This window comes from Hydra vulgaris, chromosome 08 (genome assembly GCF_038396675.1).
Source record: "Hydra vulgaris chromosome 08, alternate assembly HydraT2T_AEP".
In the NCBI taxonomy this organism is placed as follows: Eukaryota; Metazoa; Cnidaria; class Hydrozoa; order Anthoathecata; family Hydridae; genus Hydra; species Hydra vulgaris.
Genome location: NC_088927.1, coordinates 22818597 through 22838791, shown reverse-complemented (window position 1 = coordinate 22838791; position 20195 = coordinate 22818597). Strand labels below are relative to the sequence as shown.

At 27.7% G+C, this 20195-nt stretch overlaps 1 protein-coding gene across 1 annotated transcript in view; it reads right to left on the bottom strand.

The window, feature by feature from the left end:
- Positions 1 to 2032, bottom strand: part of LOC105850951 (uncharacterized) — a 33914-nt gene extending 31882 nt beyond the window's left edge. The window contains exons 1-2 of the mRNA XM_065803260.1: positions 1848 to 2032; positions 156 to 198 (exon numbers count right to left, since the gene is read on the bottom strand). Coding sequence (XP_065659332.1) covers positions 156 to 198; positions 1848 to 1877 — 73 coding nt within the window. The 5' untranslated portion in view covers positions 1878 to 2032. The remainder of the gene's footprint in view (positions 1 to 155; positions 199 to 1847) is intronic.
- Between the last annotated feature and the right edge of the window lie 18163 nt (positions 2033 to 20195).

Below are 20195 nucleotides of genomic sequence, written 5' to 3'. Positions count from 1 at the left end.
ATATATATATATATATATATATATATATATATATATATATATATATATATATATATATATAAATAGATAGACAGAAAAATTTGTTGCATTCATTCTTGTGAAAATGTCAAAATTTGTGATTTTGAATCACTATAAAACGTTATTAAACAACTTACGTACAACCACCATCTTGTAAGACTTGATTACAGTTAGAATAATCTATATAATAAGTTAAGATTTATAATAATAAATAACATTTTAAATAATTTAAATAATCTATAAAATAAGTTTTGATTATCTTTTCTCCTTCAAAGTCATATTTCAGTCATTTTTTTCGTTCATTGTAATGTTGACCTTCATAGTAACGTTGACCTTCATAGTAACGTTGACCTTCATAGTAAAGCATCATTAAAAAGATTTTTTGTGTGTTGCAAATTTGGAATTTCCTTAAAATTCTTCCGAGCATAAATAAATACATATTTAACTATTTTCTATTGAAAAAACAAATGAGTATTAAAATGTAAAACTTTACAAATTTCGGGGAAGTAAACTTAACGTTCTCAAAATAAGTTTCCTGATTTTTAAAAACTTTCCTCACCGTTAAATAAAAATGATCAAATAATATTGAAATCCCTACCCACTTTTTGCTTTTGGTTTGTTAACTTTACACTGTCATCATTTTAAACTTTTCCGATGAGTTTTTTTTTAGCTTAAGATAGTGCTGAAATTTAAATTAATATTAAATTGAAAATTTCAATAAAAAAAAATTTGACAGATTTCTTTTTTAGAAATAGTATCTGTTGTTGTAACAGTAAATAATATAAATGTAGTATTAAGTACGCATTGTAGTAAAACTTTATTTTACTGCAATACAATAAAATTTGTGGTATAAAAAATTTCACTGCAATACATATTGTAGTAAAATTTTTTTTACTACAATACAAATCAAAACTTCCAGCATGACTAAAAGCTCTTTCTGTCAGAGTGTACAGAACCCAATCATTTGTAGATGAAAAGATGAAAAGTAAAAATATTTTGAACTTAAAAATAAGTCATTATCTCCAAAATAAATAAAGTCATTATCTCCAAAATAAAAGCTGTGTTAGGATTATAAAAAGAAAAAAAAAAAGAAAAATAAGGGAAAGAAAGAATGTTTATAAATTGAAGATAACACTTAATAACTTACTAATGTTACAAACAAGTCAATTCATAATTGCGGTTTGTATTTATAACTTTTGTTTTTTAGAAGAGTTTATTTGAAAACTATCCACAATTTAAACTTTTTATGCTTAAAGTTATTTGAATCCCATTTTGAGTAGAACATCAAGAAATAAAAAAATTGAATTTTCTTCAAAAATAAAAAATATTTGATGAACCTCTCAGTTCAAGTGAAAACTTTTAGTATCTTAAATTTTTTTTTAATCGACGTTTGTTTTTGTAGCGAGTTTTAAATTGCATTGGTCGGAACAATTTGTGCCAACAAAGTGCATGCTCCAAACTGAAAAGCGTAGCCCTTAAACATTTTGAGGACCTTTCTATTAAAATGTTTCGTAATAAACTAATCTAGTTGTAGAATACATTTGCTTTAAATATGATTATATTGTATTGGCATCTAAATCGATCTTGGCTTGAATCCCAAGATGCTTAGTTACAGCAGCGCTGTGTATACCTCGCTTTGATACAAATAATTTGAACTATAAATACAACATTACCATGCCGTATTTGTATGATTTGATCAGATTAATTAAATTATATTGAAGAAAAATATTTGAGTAATTTTTTTGTAGTATATATAATAAATAATAAGAAAGCAAAAAAAAATGACTCAACCGCAAAGTAATAAAAAAGTTATTGATAAACCTACTTACGCAAAGAAAATTTGTTTCAGCAACACCCATACTTTTTTGAGAGTTTATTTATCAATTAAACACAAATAAATTAGATTTCATAATAATTGTTTGAAAAAGTTCAAAATGTCAACGATTGAAACGATTAAAACGATTGGAACGTGTAGCATTTCTTCTTCTTTTACTTTTTTTTTTTCGCCGACGATTTGGAATTTAAATTTATAAGTTTTGAGGTTGCTATTGATGCTATTCAAATAAACACATAGTTTGTAAAATATTCATAAAAAGTCATTTAACATTTTTATAAACATATTTTTACATTGAGTATAATATATAAAAATAAAACATTAACAATTTGTCCATGAAATTTTCATACAACAGAGATAATTATAATTTATACCATATTAAAATAGTTAAAATTTTGTAGCTTTTTTTTATTAGGGGAGTTTTTATTTTTATTTATTAAGGGAATGGCGCCTATGATGGCATACCGGTCATATTTTCATAAAAGTTGATTTTGGTAAAGAAGTGATTAGATCTACATGACTATATTGATTTTACATTAGTTTTAGTGAAAATGCGTCCCTTGTGCACAAATATTGTTTTCATAATCAACAAAAATCGATTTTGGGATGTGCTGTTGTAGTTTCATTCCCTTCATATATTTAAGATTGTGATTTTATTATTAACTGTGCAGAAAGGGAATTTTCATGCATATCCATGCATATCCATTTCATGCATTTATATCCAAGTTTTATGTATTTAGTGGAATATTTAGTTTAATTTTATCTTTTGAACAATGCAGACACAGCTTGTTTAATAAAAATGATGACTTCTTCCCATGATAGCATACTGACAAGTTGGGTGAGTTGCAATATTGACGAGTTAGGAAAACTCAACTCGTCAATATTTTTTTTATAAGGAAAACTTATTTTTAAGTAAAGTAAAGAAAAAGATTTCTTGCTTATAAAGGAAGGGCTATAACCACTGCGCTACGGCCGCTTTAGCTTAATATAACCCTATTGATTTACTGACCACTTCATAAATAGGGTTTCAATTTATATTTTAAAATTTACTCCTAAAATACGGTTTTATTTTATCCTGTTTCTTGTAAATATACAATTTAAACTTTCTTTTTTTATAATGGTATTGTAAATTATTTTATTTAAGCTAGACACAAAGACGTGTTTTCCACGTGAACTTTCTAGTTAAATGCTCTTCCGCGGTGCTCAGTGACAAGATCAATTGACACAGAGACGTTTAAAAGACGTCTAAATGTCGTTAAAAAAGTATAAAATAGGCGTTCGAAGACGTCTAAATCATAAAACGTAATAATAAGTGGTAACACGTTCTTCAAAGGTCTAAAAAACATCTTGTGAACAATGGGAAGGCTAAAACACGTGTTTATAAAGAAAACTTCAAAACATCTTTTAGATGTACTTGTAAACAGGTTTTTTAGTACGAGGCGTAACATCTTTTTTTTTTTAAAGAAAAAATCAATTGGTCTTAGGTCTAGAACAGAAAGGAAATTGCTGTTATTCCAGAAAAACTTTGCTACTGTGACATTGGCATTGAGAGCAAATTCTTAATTTGCTTTCAATGCCGAGCTTCCTCCTATAATATTCCTGAATTGCTAGAGTTGTCCAAATGTTTCTACAATTCTCCTAAACACTTTAGAACGTTCAAAAAATTTCCGGAACTTTTGAGAAATTCTCAAAACGTTCTAGAACGTCCTTGAACGTTCCAAAAGTAGCTGTACAAGTATAAAAGTACAGGTGTTTTGAATCAAGATTCCGATACTTGTTGCTACAGACTGAAAGGCAGCTGCTCAGTTTACCTTCAAGTATTTTCTTTCAATATTCGCATGTGAAATGCATCGCATTTCACATGCATTGCTTCTTGCTTAGATGTGTTTTAATTTATTTTCACAAAACTTCAATGCATTAGATCTAGTTAATTTCAAGGAGTTGTAAGTTACAAAGCTTTGTTGTAAGTCGCGTACGATAGGCAAATACGTTCCATCTCAAAATTGTTCAATATTTTTAAATTTACTGTCCTCAAATTCAGATTGCACCAGAGAAAGCGGCATTAAAGATTCTCCAAATTCTTTAGTCAGTGTGATGGGCTGTGTTTCTGCAAAAATGTTGCCGGTCTATTCCAGGCTTCGGTATTGCATGTAATCCTATTGAATGACGCCTATTATTTTCGTTGACTTATTGAATGACTTGTGTATTTTCGTTGTTTCCTCTGTCTCTGGGACAGCCGTGGCACTTAGACGCATTACCGCACAAAAGACTAACCACAACGGATTGAGTTTTATGTTGGGAAGAGCGATGTAAATTGGGGGCCGCTTAAAGAACCTCATAAAGTACTAAAGCCACCGTTGCACTTCAAGATAGAGCGCTTCTTCCGAGGAGCAAGGTGAGCGCTTTCATCAAGATATATTGGGTTTTGAACGTTGTTACCAAGAATAGTATAACGAAAACATGATAGGGGACTAAATTTAGGGACTGCTTTGAGGTATTGATTCACAGTGCAATCGTATATCTAGAAAATCTAAACATTTCTGAATCTTGTTGAGCGGTTTTCAACTGCGTTTGTCTATTACTTGTGCAATTTTTGTTTTTACCTGATCATAATAACAAAAATGAAAAAAAAATTTGATCTATTTTTACAAAAAAACGAGTTTTCTTTGTGCTGTTGTCGTGGAAGCAAAGTTTGTGCTTAATGAAGTCATTTTTTCACGTACTTGAGACATTGCAACCAATTGAAGTATAACACTTCACAGAAGCATGGAACAAAATTTGTGTTAAATAGCGTAGTTAGTAGTATTTTTGCCAGATTTCATATCCCAATATTTAAAATATAGCCTTTTACTTTTAAACCTAGCAAAATACTAGAACACAAAATTAAATCCTGGAAAGATGTAACAAATTCTTTGTCAAAAAATGTTGTTTAAGAGCGTAACAAATCTATAACTAAACAGGGAAACATAAGATAAAGTTCATACAAATGGTAGAGATTGTCTAAAACTTTGATATTTATGCCTTGTATTGAGGTATTCAAAATTAATTACTTTACGTAGATTTTGATTTTTATTGTGTTTACTTCTTGATAGTTTAAGAAGTAAACACAACAACTTTCAAAAAAAAACCCACTTTAATTACAGCTCCTATAGGTTAAAACCAAATTTCAAAATTTATTGCGCTATTTAACTTGCCACAAGATTAATTATATAACTAAGACTGTACCACAATTTTAAACAATTTTTGAATTTGTTTTTCCTCTAGCTAGTCTATTATAACTTATTGAATTTATTCTTGTCCGACTAATTGCCGTACGGAGGCCACAGATTCACAAGCCCATATAAAAGAAATTCATCTCTCTACTGAGATTACGTCATGATGCCACCTTAACAGACCAAGAGTAGGAGAAATTTTAGAAAAAACTGCAGTTACAGTAACAGAAGAGAAAAGCATGAAGTAGTTGTGTTAGAAGCATGCAAGCATAAAAACACCAGACAGACGGAAAATTATAAAAACGCAAATGCTACTAGAAGATTAATGTGTTTCTTATTCCGTTTGCATTTTCAAAACCAAAATATAAGCATTATGAGCTATGATTTTATACAACTAAGAAAAAATAATACTTGACATGTTATATAAATTTGACGTGTTTGACGTGTGTGACGTGAATGACGTGTTTGTTATATACATTTTTTATTTTGAGTTTTTAAAAACTCATGAAACAAAAATGATTTTTTGAAAATACTTGATTGCCACATTGCATTAGTTACTTATTTATTAAAATAGATGGATGTTTTATTTATATTTAAAAAAAAAAAAAGTAGCACAATGAAATTTACTTGCGTACAATTCAATATTATATAAATATGGAAATGTAATGATATCAGCTATAATAGTTGTAATGTCCGCATTTCTAAATGCTATCTTTCTAATTTGATTACTTCAAACTTTTACTTAACATTTTTTTGTAGTTCTTAAACTCACTTATCCTGGTTCATGGGCCAGGGTCATAATGCCCTTCAGTGGTATGTGGTCTCCGTACGGCTATACAGTGTTACAGTGTATCTATAAGATAAACTATAACGCTGTTCAAACAAAATGTTAATACCTACATTTTACATTCAACCACATGCCAAAATAATGCCGACTTACGGCCAAATATAATGCTTACTAACCCAGCAATAAAAACTACGTAGGGCCAACTTACTTGTGCTGCTTGGGTAGTTAAGGAAGAATTTAGTGCAAAACTTATATCGACGAGTTTTATTACTTAATATCAACTAAGACTTTGATTTACAGGTAACTTCAACAGATTCTCTTGAACATATATATATATATATATATATAAATATATATATATATATATATATATATATATATATATATATAAAACACCATATTGGATCTAAATTTAACAGAAAATATATACAGAGTTGTTAACATTAATAGTATCCATTTAGTGTTAAAATTTTATATTTTCTAAAATATATAAAAAAAAACAAAAATTCTAATCATGAAAATTTTAAAAGAAATATAAATTTTTTAATTAATTTAACTAATCAAAAATATTTATAGCTAATCTAGTAATAAAAACATAAGGTAGACTAATAATAGGTTGCTGTTGCTGCTATTCTAATCTCTTTATATTAAAGCCGAATTTAATAGTTTTGTATAAATTATATTAAAGCCGAACTTAATAGTTCTAGTTGACACGGAATTCTTGGCAGCAATTGCAACCGGGGCAACAGCCAGAAAGAGTCGCGGCGCTTTATATTATAAGTAAATGTTAACAAAAGTGTATGCAAATATTTATTTGCTTATTAATACTATTAAAACCTTCCCCATACAATATACTTAAATAGCCAAAGTAGTTAGCTCGCAGCGTTTCTTATGCAATGCACCTTGGTTCAAATCCCGCCACTTACACATTTTTTTCAAAATGTTTTTTGGTTTTTTAAAATATGAAATGAAACACTTTTTAAGTTTTATACATATTATATACGTAACATATATAAAGATATTATATACTATAACAAACGAAATGGAGAGAATTTTTAAAAAAGGTTGAAATTTCTAAAAAACCTAAAAATACCTAGAGAAAGTTGATGCGGATATGCCATGATAGAAATACTTATGTTATTAAATGTGCTCAGGTAATTAGTCCTTATAAGTTGCGGATGGTCTGAAAAAAAAATTATGGTCTGAATAAATAATTATAATCTGATAATAATTATAATCTAACTTATTAAAGAAAAAAATTAATAAGCTCATATTACTACTCCAGAAGATACTGCTGTGAAGACGAAAAAAAAAAAAAAGAAGATATAGCTAGAAAAAACTTTAAATTTTTGTTTGAAGAATAAAAAGTCTTTTTTACCATATTTATTCTCTCTCTATAAATATATACAGCCAGATTGAAAAAAACTAAAATGTATTGTGTTAAGGGGCAAATTGGAACCCTCGCAAAACGACACCTATGACAGCGCATTGAATCAATGAGCTATTGAAGTTATGCATGTATGAGTAATACAAACTATTTTATAAATCTCTTATAAGCTTTACATATGAAGTAAAGAGACATATGTTAATTTTTTTGAAGCATTTTTTTATTGAATTACTTTTCTACAATAACAAGTACTACTACTACTACTACTACTACTACTACTACTACTACTACTACTACTACTACTACTACTACTACTACTACTACTACTACTACTACTACTACTACTACTACTACTACTACTACTACTACTACTACTATTACTACTACTGCTACCACTACTAATACTACAACTACTACTACTCTTACTACTACTACTACTACTATTACTACTACTGCTACCACTACTAATACTACAACTACTACTACTCTTACTACTACTACTACTACTACTACTACTACTACTACTACTACTACCACTACGACTACTGCTATTGCAATTACAACTACTGCTAACAATAATATATATATATATATATATACATATATATATATATATATATATATATATATATATATTTATATTTATATACTCATATATATATTTATATACTCATATATATTTATATATATATATATATATATATATATATATATATATATATTTATATATATATATATATATATATATATATATATATATATATATATATGTATATATATATATATATATATATGTATATATATATATATATATATATATATATATATATATATATATATATATATATATATATATTCATATACATACATACACAGGGCCATCCCGAACGGGAGGTATAGGGGATGTCCCAACCCTTAAAGCTGATATAAATGCATCTGAGTAGGCACATTTGTACATTTAAAATTTTAATTGGCAAGTTTTGAAATAGTTATATATTTGGCAAATGTCACATATCGAGGACCTTCTTTTTATTTTTTTATTTTTGGTGTCTCTAGTTGGCAAAAAACATGTACGACACTCCCTCCCCCCATAAGAGCGCTCTTCGGGACGGCCCGAACTGTACACACACACATATACATGAATATATATGAACATATATGTATATATCTATATATGTTGTTATTTTAAAATGAATATATATATATATATATTCATTTTAAATTAACAACATATATATATATATATATATATATATATATATATATATATATATATATATATATGTATGTACATATATATATATATATATATATATATATATATATATATATATATATATATATATATATATATATATATGTATATATATATATATATATATATGTATGTATATATATATATATATATATATATATATATATATATATATATATATATATACATATATATATATATATATATACATATATATATATATATATATAAAAGTTAACAGACCATGCAATTATCCAATTAGAAAATGAAATTTCAAAACCTTTTGAACAATCAAAATATACCTTAGGTATTTTTATCAATCAATTGATAAAATTACATAAAATCTTACAGCTAAGACTACACAACGATAAAAATGACTCACATACAAGTAATTAGACTTTTTCCGTTTGGTTTTCTTCTAAAAAATAAATTTCAAAAGTTACGCAAAACAATGTTTTTTTTTGTTTTTTTTTACCTAAATTAAATTATTTTTTATTAGAATTTTTTATTATTAAAAGTTTATTTATATTTATGAATTTAACAAAATATCTTTGAAATTGCTTTTTTTTTTCATTATTATACAATAATAACATTGTTAAAGGTTCTTCTAATTAAACATCTCATGCTTTTAAATAAAATTTGTCATACATATTTTATGTGCATAAATAATTTAAACAAATTCCGTTGTTACAATCGCAGGATAAATAGTCTAACAACGAACAACCTATTTTTATTTAATGTTATTTTATTAAAATTAAAACATATAAACCTAGTTTACCAGGTGCAAAGTTAAATATTAGTTGCGTTATAACTTACAAATTTTGCTAAAACCCATAGCTATTAGAGTTAAAAAGGGCGTTGAAAATAACAAGCAATATTAAAAAAATTAAACACCATCATGTTTAAACATATAACAGGGCCGACGACACTTTTTTCATAGTTTGTATAAGTGTGTGTGTGGGAGGAGGGAAGGGGAGGGGGCGGAATGAATTTATAGGGCTCTAAACTTTTTTACACTTATGTTTCGTTCTTCAAATGAAAACAAAGGTTTTCTAATCACATTACCTATTTTATCAAATTTTTACTACTCTCTCTCTCTCTCTCTCTCTCTCTCTCTCTCTCTCTCTCTCTCTCTCTCTCTCTCTATATATATATATATATATATATATATATATATATATATATATATATATATATATATATATATATATATGTATTGTTTGATGGATCAGCATTCTTTGAAAGCACAAATAGAAGTTGTTTTATAAAATATTGAGTCACATATAGATCTGATGTCATCTACGGCAGGCTATTTGCAGTTGTTGTTTTGAAATCTATATGAAAAAAGATCTTTTAAAAACACAAATTCAAAAAGCCAGCCGTAAAAAGAAATAGGGAGCAAATTTTTAAAATAAAATGTAATTAAAATTATAAGAAAAGTTATGAAATATTGACTGATAACAGTATTAATTACCTGGAAACATCGAGTTAATTCAAGTTCGTAGTTAATTTAAGCTAATTTTTAGCTTGTCCGTTTGCCTTATTTTTCCATCAGGTGACCTTTTTGGTATTTTTTTCTTGTAATATGCTTTCAGATTTTCCTTTTTGAATACTTTTCGAACGAAAGATCTACTGTATTTAAACTTCGTAGCTAAATCTTGTTGTGACTGAGTCAGATTTTGCCGAATTAAGTCGAAGATTGATTTTGCCTTTTTTTTAGAAATAAATCTTGATTTTCCAACACCTCCCGATTTTCTTTATACAGTTTTGTTTCCCTTATAACGTTTTATGACAATTCAAACAGTTGATTTTGGAACTTTATATGCATTTGAAATCATGGAATATCAGAACGATAGATTTTCTATGTAAATTTCAAATGTTGTCTCTTTACTTGACATTGCTAAAACTAATAAAAATTAAACAATGCAATATCAACTCACAAAAAAAACTAATTTCTGAGAAAACTCAATTTAAAATGGTTCAAATTTCAAACGTTCATGGATATATACAATTTTCGGTCGATTAAGTAATAAAGTTAATCACTTCATTGCTCATTTTAGGTTCATTAAACAAATACAGAACTAAATTAAAAATCTTTTTATCAGTTTTTAATTTTATATTTTTTATAAAATCATAATCATCCATCAATGTTCTCGCTTTGAAAAGAAATCTTTTCCAAAATTATATATAACAATTCTATCTCGATTGTCGCTGGCTCCATGTTTGAAAATTGCTCAAGCACTTGTGCTTTTAATTTAAAAGATTTTCATGGAATATTTGAAATATAAATTTTTTATGGAATAAAGTACTTTAGCCTAATTTTGATTTGTTTTTGAAATGGACTTTAACTTCTTCAAAAGAAAATTATAAGAAGTTTTCTTTTCAAGAGAAAATATTCTTTCTTGTTTTTAGTTCTTTTATTTTATATATTTTATCCAGTTTATTTATATTTTAAATGCACAATTATATATAATTTATATTTATTTTTATTGGTTAGCTTGATTTTTTATTATCATTATTATTATATTAGCTGTCATGAACCGTAAAATACGGGTCTAGGGCAGTTTATTTCACACCTACCTCTATTTTTATACTTATTCAGATATTCATCTATCCTTCTTTACTTTAATGTTTTTTGAATAAATCGTTGAAAAACAATTCATTTAAAGATTCCTCTGAGAGCAATGTTTAAATGAATTATTATTGGAAAAAAAAAAAGTATGCGTATTATTAACATGATTAGAGCTTATTAGATCTCGTACCCCGTTTAGGGAAGAGTAGAGTAATGACGAACGTGGGGTAACTCCGAACATGGTTAAAACGGCATGATAGAATTAGATAGTTGACAATTTCTTTTTGCTTGCTGAGAGGGGGTCCCAAACCTAGTTCCAGACGTGCAGTAGTGTAGTGAAGCTGCGCTAGTTGTTCCCAATAAATTGATCATAACTTTTTCTGATAATTTTATATAATTTTTTGTTTGAGAAACCTTCCTGTTGTAGCTATAATGGATATAAAACCACTCATTTTGTTGTTGTTGCAATGTACCATAATCAAGGAGTGTTTAACATGTTGTATATTTTGGGTATTTATTATATTATATAGTTATATATATTGGGTATGTCAATACAGCCTCAGTAGATTAATCCTATTTCATTTGTTTGTGTCCGCGGGGAAATAACGAATGATCTTAGTGGAGTAATTTCGAACGTCTAAAGTGTCATTAATAACACACGGACATCAATCGGCCAGAACTTTATTGTTTCTTACTCTTGAAACATTTAATTTTAACAGATAAATTGTTACAATTTTATTTAATAGAGTAAAAACCAGAGAATGTTTAAGAAAGAAGCATTCCACTATTATTACTGGTTTGCCAATGAGAAATATTTTAGAGCAAAAGAAAGGTAAGAAGGAAAGAGTAAAAATTACTAATGGTAAAAGTAAAAAGAGAAAGAAGAATTTTATTCTACTAGAGGCAGAATATGTACCATCATGTAAAGAAAAAAAAAAGAGCCAGAGGTGATACAGAACTTTTTTGTTTAACTTGCGAAGAAAAGTATAAGGATTCACTCACAGAAGACCGGAACATGTGTCATAAATGCTAGTCTTGGTTGCGATAAAAAGTTACATGATCTGTCAATGGAAGACTGGATTATGTGTTACAGTTGTAAGGCCTGGTGGAGGTGAGCATATCCTGAGGTTTTGTCTGTGATTTCTGCATTTATTTATTACAATTAGCATTTTATTTGTTATAACACAACAGTGTTTATGATTAACCCATGGAGTGTTTGGAATTACCCTACTTACGTAGGGTAATTTCGAATTTCACTGGTTTTTTTTTTGCCCTAAACTTTTATGTTATAATAAGATATATAAAAATTGCTTTCGGGGATTTGTGACTGAATAGTTAGACTAAATGATGAGCAATAAATATGATCAACTTATGTAAAACTGGTGTCTTTATTTCACATTCCCGCTTAGGTGTTCGCCAAGTCCCCACTCTCCTCTATCTATTTTGAAAAAAACAAAAAACAATTGAATAAAAACACCTTCCTACTTTAAAAAAAAAAGAAGTCTTTTTAAAGTCTTAGATGTACACATTAACCTTATAAATTGCGTAAAAACTTAGCACAAGTATACCTAACGTAGGCAATGTGACATTTATCGCAGCGTTTTTCAAAACTCAAAGCTAAGAAAATAAAATTTCAACCATTTCTCAAGACTATATTAAGTTTATATAGCAAAAGAGGACCAGGAACACGGGTCAGGGAAGCTAGGCATGTCAAATCCGTCCCATAATACAAAACATTTTCAATTTTTTCAATCTGGGGGTATTTATTTATAGCAAAAATATAAATATAGCAAAAAAAACTTAATTGTTAAAATCCAGTTTTAAAGTTTTTGCAAGCTACAGGTTTTTTTAACTTTCTTTTGTTTTGCCTCCACAGCAGATTTTTCTGGAGTAGCAGGACGGGCTGATTATTTTTGCTCTTTAATAGGTTTCAGACCATAATTTTTTTTAGACCATGCGCAGCTTCTTAGGACCAATTACCTAAGCAAACTAATAACATAAGATCAGCTCGGAATACAAATATCGTATCAAAAATTTAATAAAATTATATATAAATATTTAATAATCTAATCTATGTAAATTTAAAATTATGTAAATCTAAAAAGTTATTTTTATATATCATTACAAAATAACATTATAGAAAAAGAATTTTTTTCATTAAAATAATGATAAATTTACATAAATTAGATAATTACATTTTTATAAATAACTTTAATAATTTATCGATATGACACTTGTATTCCGAGCCGAAAATAATTATCTTGACATATGCGCAATAAATTTCTACCGGTGTTTAAATGTTTTAACAAACTTTATGCTTTTTCAAAACTTCTCCCCTCTTCGTTTTTTACAATGTATAATATCTTTACATATGTTATGTATCTAAAAAATTTTAAAAGTGTTTTTATTTTATATTTTACAAAAATCAAAAAAATAAGCAAAAAAAGGTTTCAGTGGTAGGATTCGAACCGTGGCTGTAATTCTAAAAGTCTGGCAACGGTTTTAAAACTATTTAAGAAACAAAAGACTTATTAAAACGGAATAAACGCTATTGATCGAAAGTTAAGGAGATGTTAGAAATGATGGAGATTTTACCGCAATGCAATTTTCAAGTGAAAGTAAAATTGTGAAACTTGATGTATGTTTTAAGATTACATAGTTTAAAGTTTACATAAGTTAGATATTTGCATACACTTTTCGAAATACGCTCGAAAGGACACTACTACTACTAATGAGTTCAGCATTATAATATAGATTTGATTTGATTGAAACGGGAACCTTTTCATCCAGCTTCAAAAAAAAAAAACTACTGCTTTGCAATATACCTTTACATTTTATAGACAAAATTCATATAAAAAGAGTCACTAGTACAAACCTTTCAAACATCAATGTCTATAAAATAATAAAAAATAATAATAAAGTTGTTACAAGTATAAATACATTGTATAAAGCAAGTGTTTTAAATAAATGGGCGAGCCATTGGTTTACAGACCAAATGCAAAATGCTTCTGATTAACGGAAGTTACCCAGCCAATATTGTCAGACGGGTACCGTATGGTTTTTGTCTGGGCTTACGGGAACGGAATTTTAACGGGAAAGTGTTTTGGTTTTCGGACTGGCCCCACATGATTAAAAAAATAAAGCAAAGTTGCTTGATTGTTGGATTTTATCAGGGCCGAAGGATCTGGGGATTTGATGCGCTTCCCATAACGTTCCCAAAAGGTTTAAACTGGTAATTAAAAAAATCATAAATCAAAATGATAAATAAAAAAATCAAAGTTTAACATATATGTTTAACATATGTTCCAGTAACTATTAAACATGAAGTAACTATTCCATTGAGCAAAAAGAGCAAACAGACGAATGTTGTGGTCGATAGGTTCGTTTTTAGGTGGATCGTTTTTACAGATCCACTCTTTTCCATTCATTTTTCTATATTTTATGCAAGCAAAATGACTGATGTTAACAAAGTTTACCCACCGTGAGATATAAATATTAGGTGTTTACATATAAATGCAAAAAATGGCTTTATTGTTATGCATCTACCTCATTTTTCAATCATTGATATTTTATGACTTTGATTTAAAATTGTACGCTTGTAATATTAGCAATAATATCATAATATACATAATATTATGTATAAGTTATATATTATTTATATATAAGTTATTTATATATATTAGGTCTAGGAATTAGTTCATGCGCTTTTTAATTGAAAATTGAAGGTTTATTTCAAAAACTAAATGGATGAATACATTAATGAAAATAGTGTCCATCGCTAGACACTACTTTTACCTATCTTTCCGAATTGCGTGTCAAAAAAATGCTTCATCCTTAGAAGTGATCAAATCAGAGACCCATTTTTTGATATTTTCTGAGGAAGTGAAGCGCTGTCCAATCAAATCGTTATTCATGCAATCGAACAAGTAGTAGTCAGAAGGAGCAATGTCCAGAGAAATCGGCGGGTGGGGTAACACTTTCCATCCGACATTTTCCAAATAGTTTTTGACAGGTTTTGCGACATGTGGTCGAGCGTTATCATGCTGAAAAATGAGTTTATCATGTCTGTTACCCCAATCTGGTCGTTTTATGACCAGAGCTTGCCTCAAATGCAATAATTGTCGTCGATAACGTTCTCCATTAATAGTTTCACCAGGTGTCAGAAGCTCATGGTACACCACACCTTTCATATCCCACCATATACACAGCATAACCTTTGCACAGTGAATATTCCGTTTGGGTTGTGATGGACCTGGTTCACCTGGCTTTACCCAGGTCTTTTTCAGACGGTAAGTAATAGGATCTATCTGCTGTATTTCAGTATATTCATTTGGTAAAGTCGGATATAATTTATTCATATTTGAATTATTTAAATACTCCATTTTATAAAACAAAATAAAATTATTTATTTTACAAAATTAACATAGCATAATACATCACCTTTTTTAATTGTTATATCTTCAATTGAATTATTGTTTTTAATAATCACAACAATATCATCAACTGATTCCGATACAATATTGTTATCTAAACTTAGCATTTTTAATTTTAAACTATTTTCTAAAGAAATTAATACAAAACTAGGATCATCAATTTTTACACCTATTTGCAAAGATATAACTTTATGTGACATAAATGCTAATTTAATATCTTCCTGTGCAAATATTTTATATTTAGACCCATCAACTATTAATTCCTGCTTATTATCAAAAGTGTCATTAAATACAAAATAAGATTTTGTGTCTTTTATAACAGTACAAGGCAAACTAGTATCTACTAATCCATAATTAGGAGTATTAATAATACATTGAATAGGACGAGGAGCAGGAACTGGTCTTTGAATAGGACGAGGAGCAGGAACTGATCTTTGAATAGGACGAGGAGCAGGAACTGGTCTTTGAATAATAGGAGCTGGTCTTTGTCTCTGAGATAATGCATTAATGAATTCGTTTTTTTGCATATTATAATAATATTTAATTTTTCGCTCTTTAGCGATTTTTTTAAATTCTTTTACATTTTTGCTATTCATATCGTTTTCCATTTTATATATGAAAGATATTTTTTATTATAAAAAATTTATTTATATCATTTTTCAAAAGTTTTTTTCTCGTTAAAATATTTCATATCATAAATTTCATATAAAATATTATACACACCCGAATCCTCTAACTCTAAAGTATTATTCTACTGTTCGCAGTTTTTCAAGTTGTCTCTCGCTTTGAACAGTTGTTATTCTATATACAAAAGGTTCAGGAGTTAATATTTCTGATGATATGTATGTAATCGGTTCGTCAAGTAGGTCTTTCAGACCCATGCAAAGTAGGTCTTTCGGATCCATAAGAATTATGTTTTCCAATTTTTATATAGCAAGATTTTTTTAAATCTTTTAAATTATTATTTATTTCTTCTCTTTTCCAATACAAACTACATGACGTAGGCTTATACATTCTATAAAATTCCATAGCTTTATCTCCCATTTTTATATATTTTTTAAATCCTTAGATTATTAAATGTTTTACAACTTATCATCTGATTCACTTCCTAAATCTAAATCGTTCATTATACTAGTAAAATTAGAAATTTTTTTAACAATAACTACTTCTTGAAGTTCAACTTGTATTGACTCTATCATTGAACCAATAAAAATACCTTCAATCTTTAAGCATCCAATAGCTTCACATCTTTGTTTGATATAACCATAAGGTGAAGCTATAACAAGTGATTTTACAGTATCTTTCGGATTTACTTTGCATTGATCCGAAGGATTTACTTTGCATGGATCCGAAGGATTTACTTCACTTTTAGTTTTTCTACGATGGAAAACTTTAGTTATTTCTAAATCTTTATTACTTGTAAATAACTTTCCATATATTATTGGAGGTTTACCTGCATTATATCTTAAAATTTTTAAATTAGCAAGATTAACTTTATTTAAGTATATAAAAATAAGATTTTTTTAACTTATTTTTATATACTTCAATTTGATCTCTACAAAATTTTTCAATAGATTTAATAAACTTTTCTTGTTCATCAGATTTTTCTTTATCACATACAAATGACATTGAATAACCATTAAGTTTATCATTTTTAAAATCTCTATTTTCACACACACCATAGGAAAAAGAAGGTAATGTTTTAATGAGAACAGGACCAGCACCTGTTGGATATTTATATGCAAGTTGTAATTTTTGATATGGAACTGGCTTATCAGCTTTGAATATATCTTTTACAAATAAATTTTTAATATCAAATGATTCAATTGTTATAAATGCCATTATTTTTATATATAAAATATTTTTTTTATTTAGTTTAAAAAAAAAAATTTTTACAATGTAGAATTTTTTTACATTTTTTTTAACTTTTCAGAGTTGAATACTTCAATCTCATATCCATTACCAACCTTTCCATCACGCGATTCAAAATATTCTTATCCATGTTTAGTTTCTTTCATAGCTCTATATAATGATTTGTATACTATTTCTTCCCCTGTATCTACGTTTGTTAATTTAATAGTGACTGGCTTCTTAATTGATCTCAATCTTTCATATTTTAGATCTATTTCTTTTTTCTTTTCTTTTATCTCATGAATTCTAGGACGACCAACAGGCCTTTTTTCATCAGTTGATTCTACTACTTTTGACATTATTTTATCTTTATCTATCAACTTGTTATCTATAGCTATCATTAATAATATTACATAATTATCTGATGTTTTTGTTATATTATTTTCTCTCAATAGATTTTGTAAATCTTTTCTAGTATAATACATTGTATGTGTACGGATTTGAAAAGTCAGTTTACCCTTTACGCATTTCAAAAGATAATGATCGTCAACATTTAATAGATTTATTATTAATTTCAGATGGAGAAAAAAGTCTTTACTGCCTAATAAAAGTTTAAGCAGATTACTTTCTTCACAAACATGTAGTAAGCAACATACTACATACTATTGTAGAAATTGTTTATTAGGATTCAATTCTGAAGAATCATTATCTAAACACAAATTATATTGTAATACACATGATTCAGTGCGCATTGAACTTCCTAATCCAGGTTCAACAATGCAATTTATTCATCATAATAGGTCGATGAGAGTAACATTTGTTGGGTATGCAGACTCTGAAAGTTTTATTAAACCAATTAATACTTGTACACCAAATCCGAATGAATCTTATACTTAACAGTATCAAAAGCATACACCTAGTTTGTTCTGCTACTACATTAAATGTTTTAATGAAAGTTTTTATCAAAGCAGTCCAGTCACATTTACTGCAAGTAGTGAAGCAGATGATGTTGCACAAATTTTTGTTGACAGATTACAAGAAGATATCATAAAAATTTGTGATAGTATTAAATTTCCAAAAGAGATGATATTTACTCCTGAAAACAAGCGTGATTTTGATGCAGCAATAAAATGTCACATTTGTGGAGAAGATCTTGAAAAAGATAAAGTACGTGATCACTGTCACATTACAGGAATATATAGAGGTGCTGCTCATCAAAATTTTAATTTAAAATATAAAAGTCCAAAATTCATTCATATTACTATTTCACAATTTATCAGGTTATGATAGTCACTTATTTATAAAGAAATTATCTGGAGGAAAATTAAGTTGCATACCAAACAATGAAGAAAAGCATATTAGCTTTTCTAGAGAAATTAAAGTTGGAGAGTTTACTAATAAAGAGGGGAAGAACATTGAAATTAGGCGTGAACTTCGTTTCTTAGATAGTTATAGATTTATGCCTTTTAGTTTAGATGCTTTATCAAAAAATCTATTAAAAGAAAAGTTTAAAAATATTGGAAAATTATATTCAAGGAAACAATTAGATTTATTACTAAAAAAAGGCGTATATCCCTATGATTGGGTAGACTCTGTTGATAAATTTAATGAAACCCAATTACCACCAAAATAATTATTCTTTTCAAAATTGAACGATGAAGATATAAGTGATGAAGATTACTCACATGCACAAACTGTATGGAATGAGTTTCATTGCAAAACATTTAGAGATTATCATGACTTGTACAACGTTTCAGATGTGCTTTGACTAGCTGACGTCTTTGAAAATTTTAGAGATGTTTGTATGAATTGTTATAAATTAGAATAAGAGGAATTGTTATAAAAGGAATAAGAGGTGGAATCAGTATGATATCCAATAGGTTAGGAACTTCTAATAATAAGTACATGGATGAAGCATATGACAAAAGCAAAGAATCAACATTCATCTAATATCTAGACGCTAATAATTTATATGGATGGGCAATGAGTAAACCACTTCCAACACATGGTTTTAAATGGATGGACGAAAATGAAATAGAAAACTGGAAATCAGTTCCATGCATACTAGAAGTAGATTTAGATTATCCAGAAAGTCTTCACGATGAACATAATGATTACCCATTTGGTCCTGAAAGGGTAAAAGTAAATAAAGTCGAAAAACTAATTCCAAATTTAAATCATAAGAAAAATTATGTTATACATTATGAAAATCTAAAATTGTATGGAAGATTAGGTCTAAAGATCACAAAAATTCAAAGAGGAGTCATGTTTGAAGAAAGAGCTTGGTTAAGTCAATACATTGACCTTAATACTAATCTAAGAACTAAAATTGACCTTAATTCTAATCTAAGATCTTACTTTACGATCTGATGTATTTAGATATACTAACACATCTTATGGTAGTGAATATATATTGATAGATACTGCAGGAAAGGGTATTGGGGTTTATTTAAAATATATTAGAATGCATATTAGTGGTATATCTGGAAATTGGTGGAAATCAAGAGTACGAATGTATGATGGTAGCGCTCCTCCTAATCATGCTAACAATACTATAACGCCTTGGACTCCATACAGCTATGCTAATTATTCATTATCTAGTGGATATGTAGATGCAAATAATCAGTAATAGTACATGTATTTTCATGTCATCTGGATTAGAAGATTTTTATCTTACATCGTGGAATAGTAATAATCTTACTTCATTTAATAATGAAGAATCTGGATTATTAGCTCAAATAAACTCTAATGGTACTACAGCATCATCAATTGAATCAGCAGCTACTATCTCAATTTTATATCTTACAATATATATGAAATTGTGGCTGGATAAATGGTCGAAAATA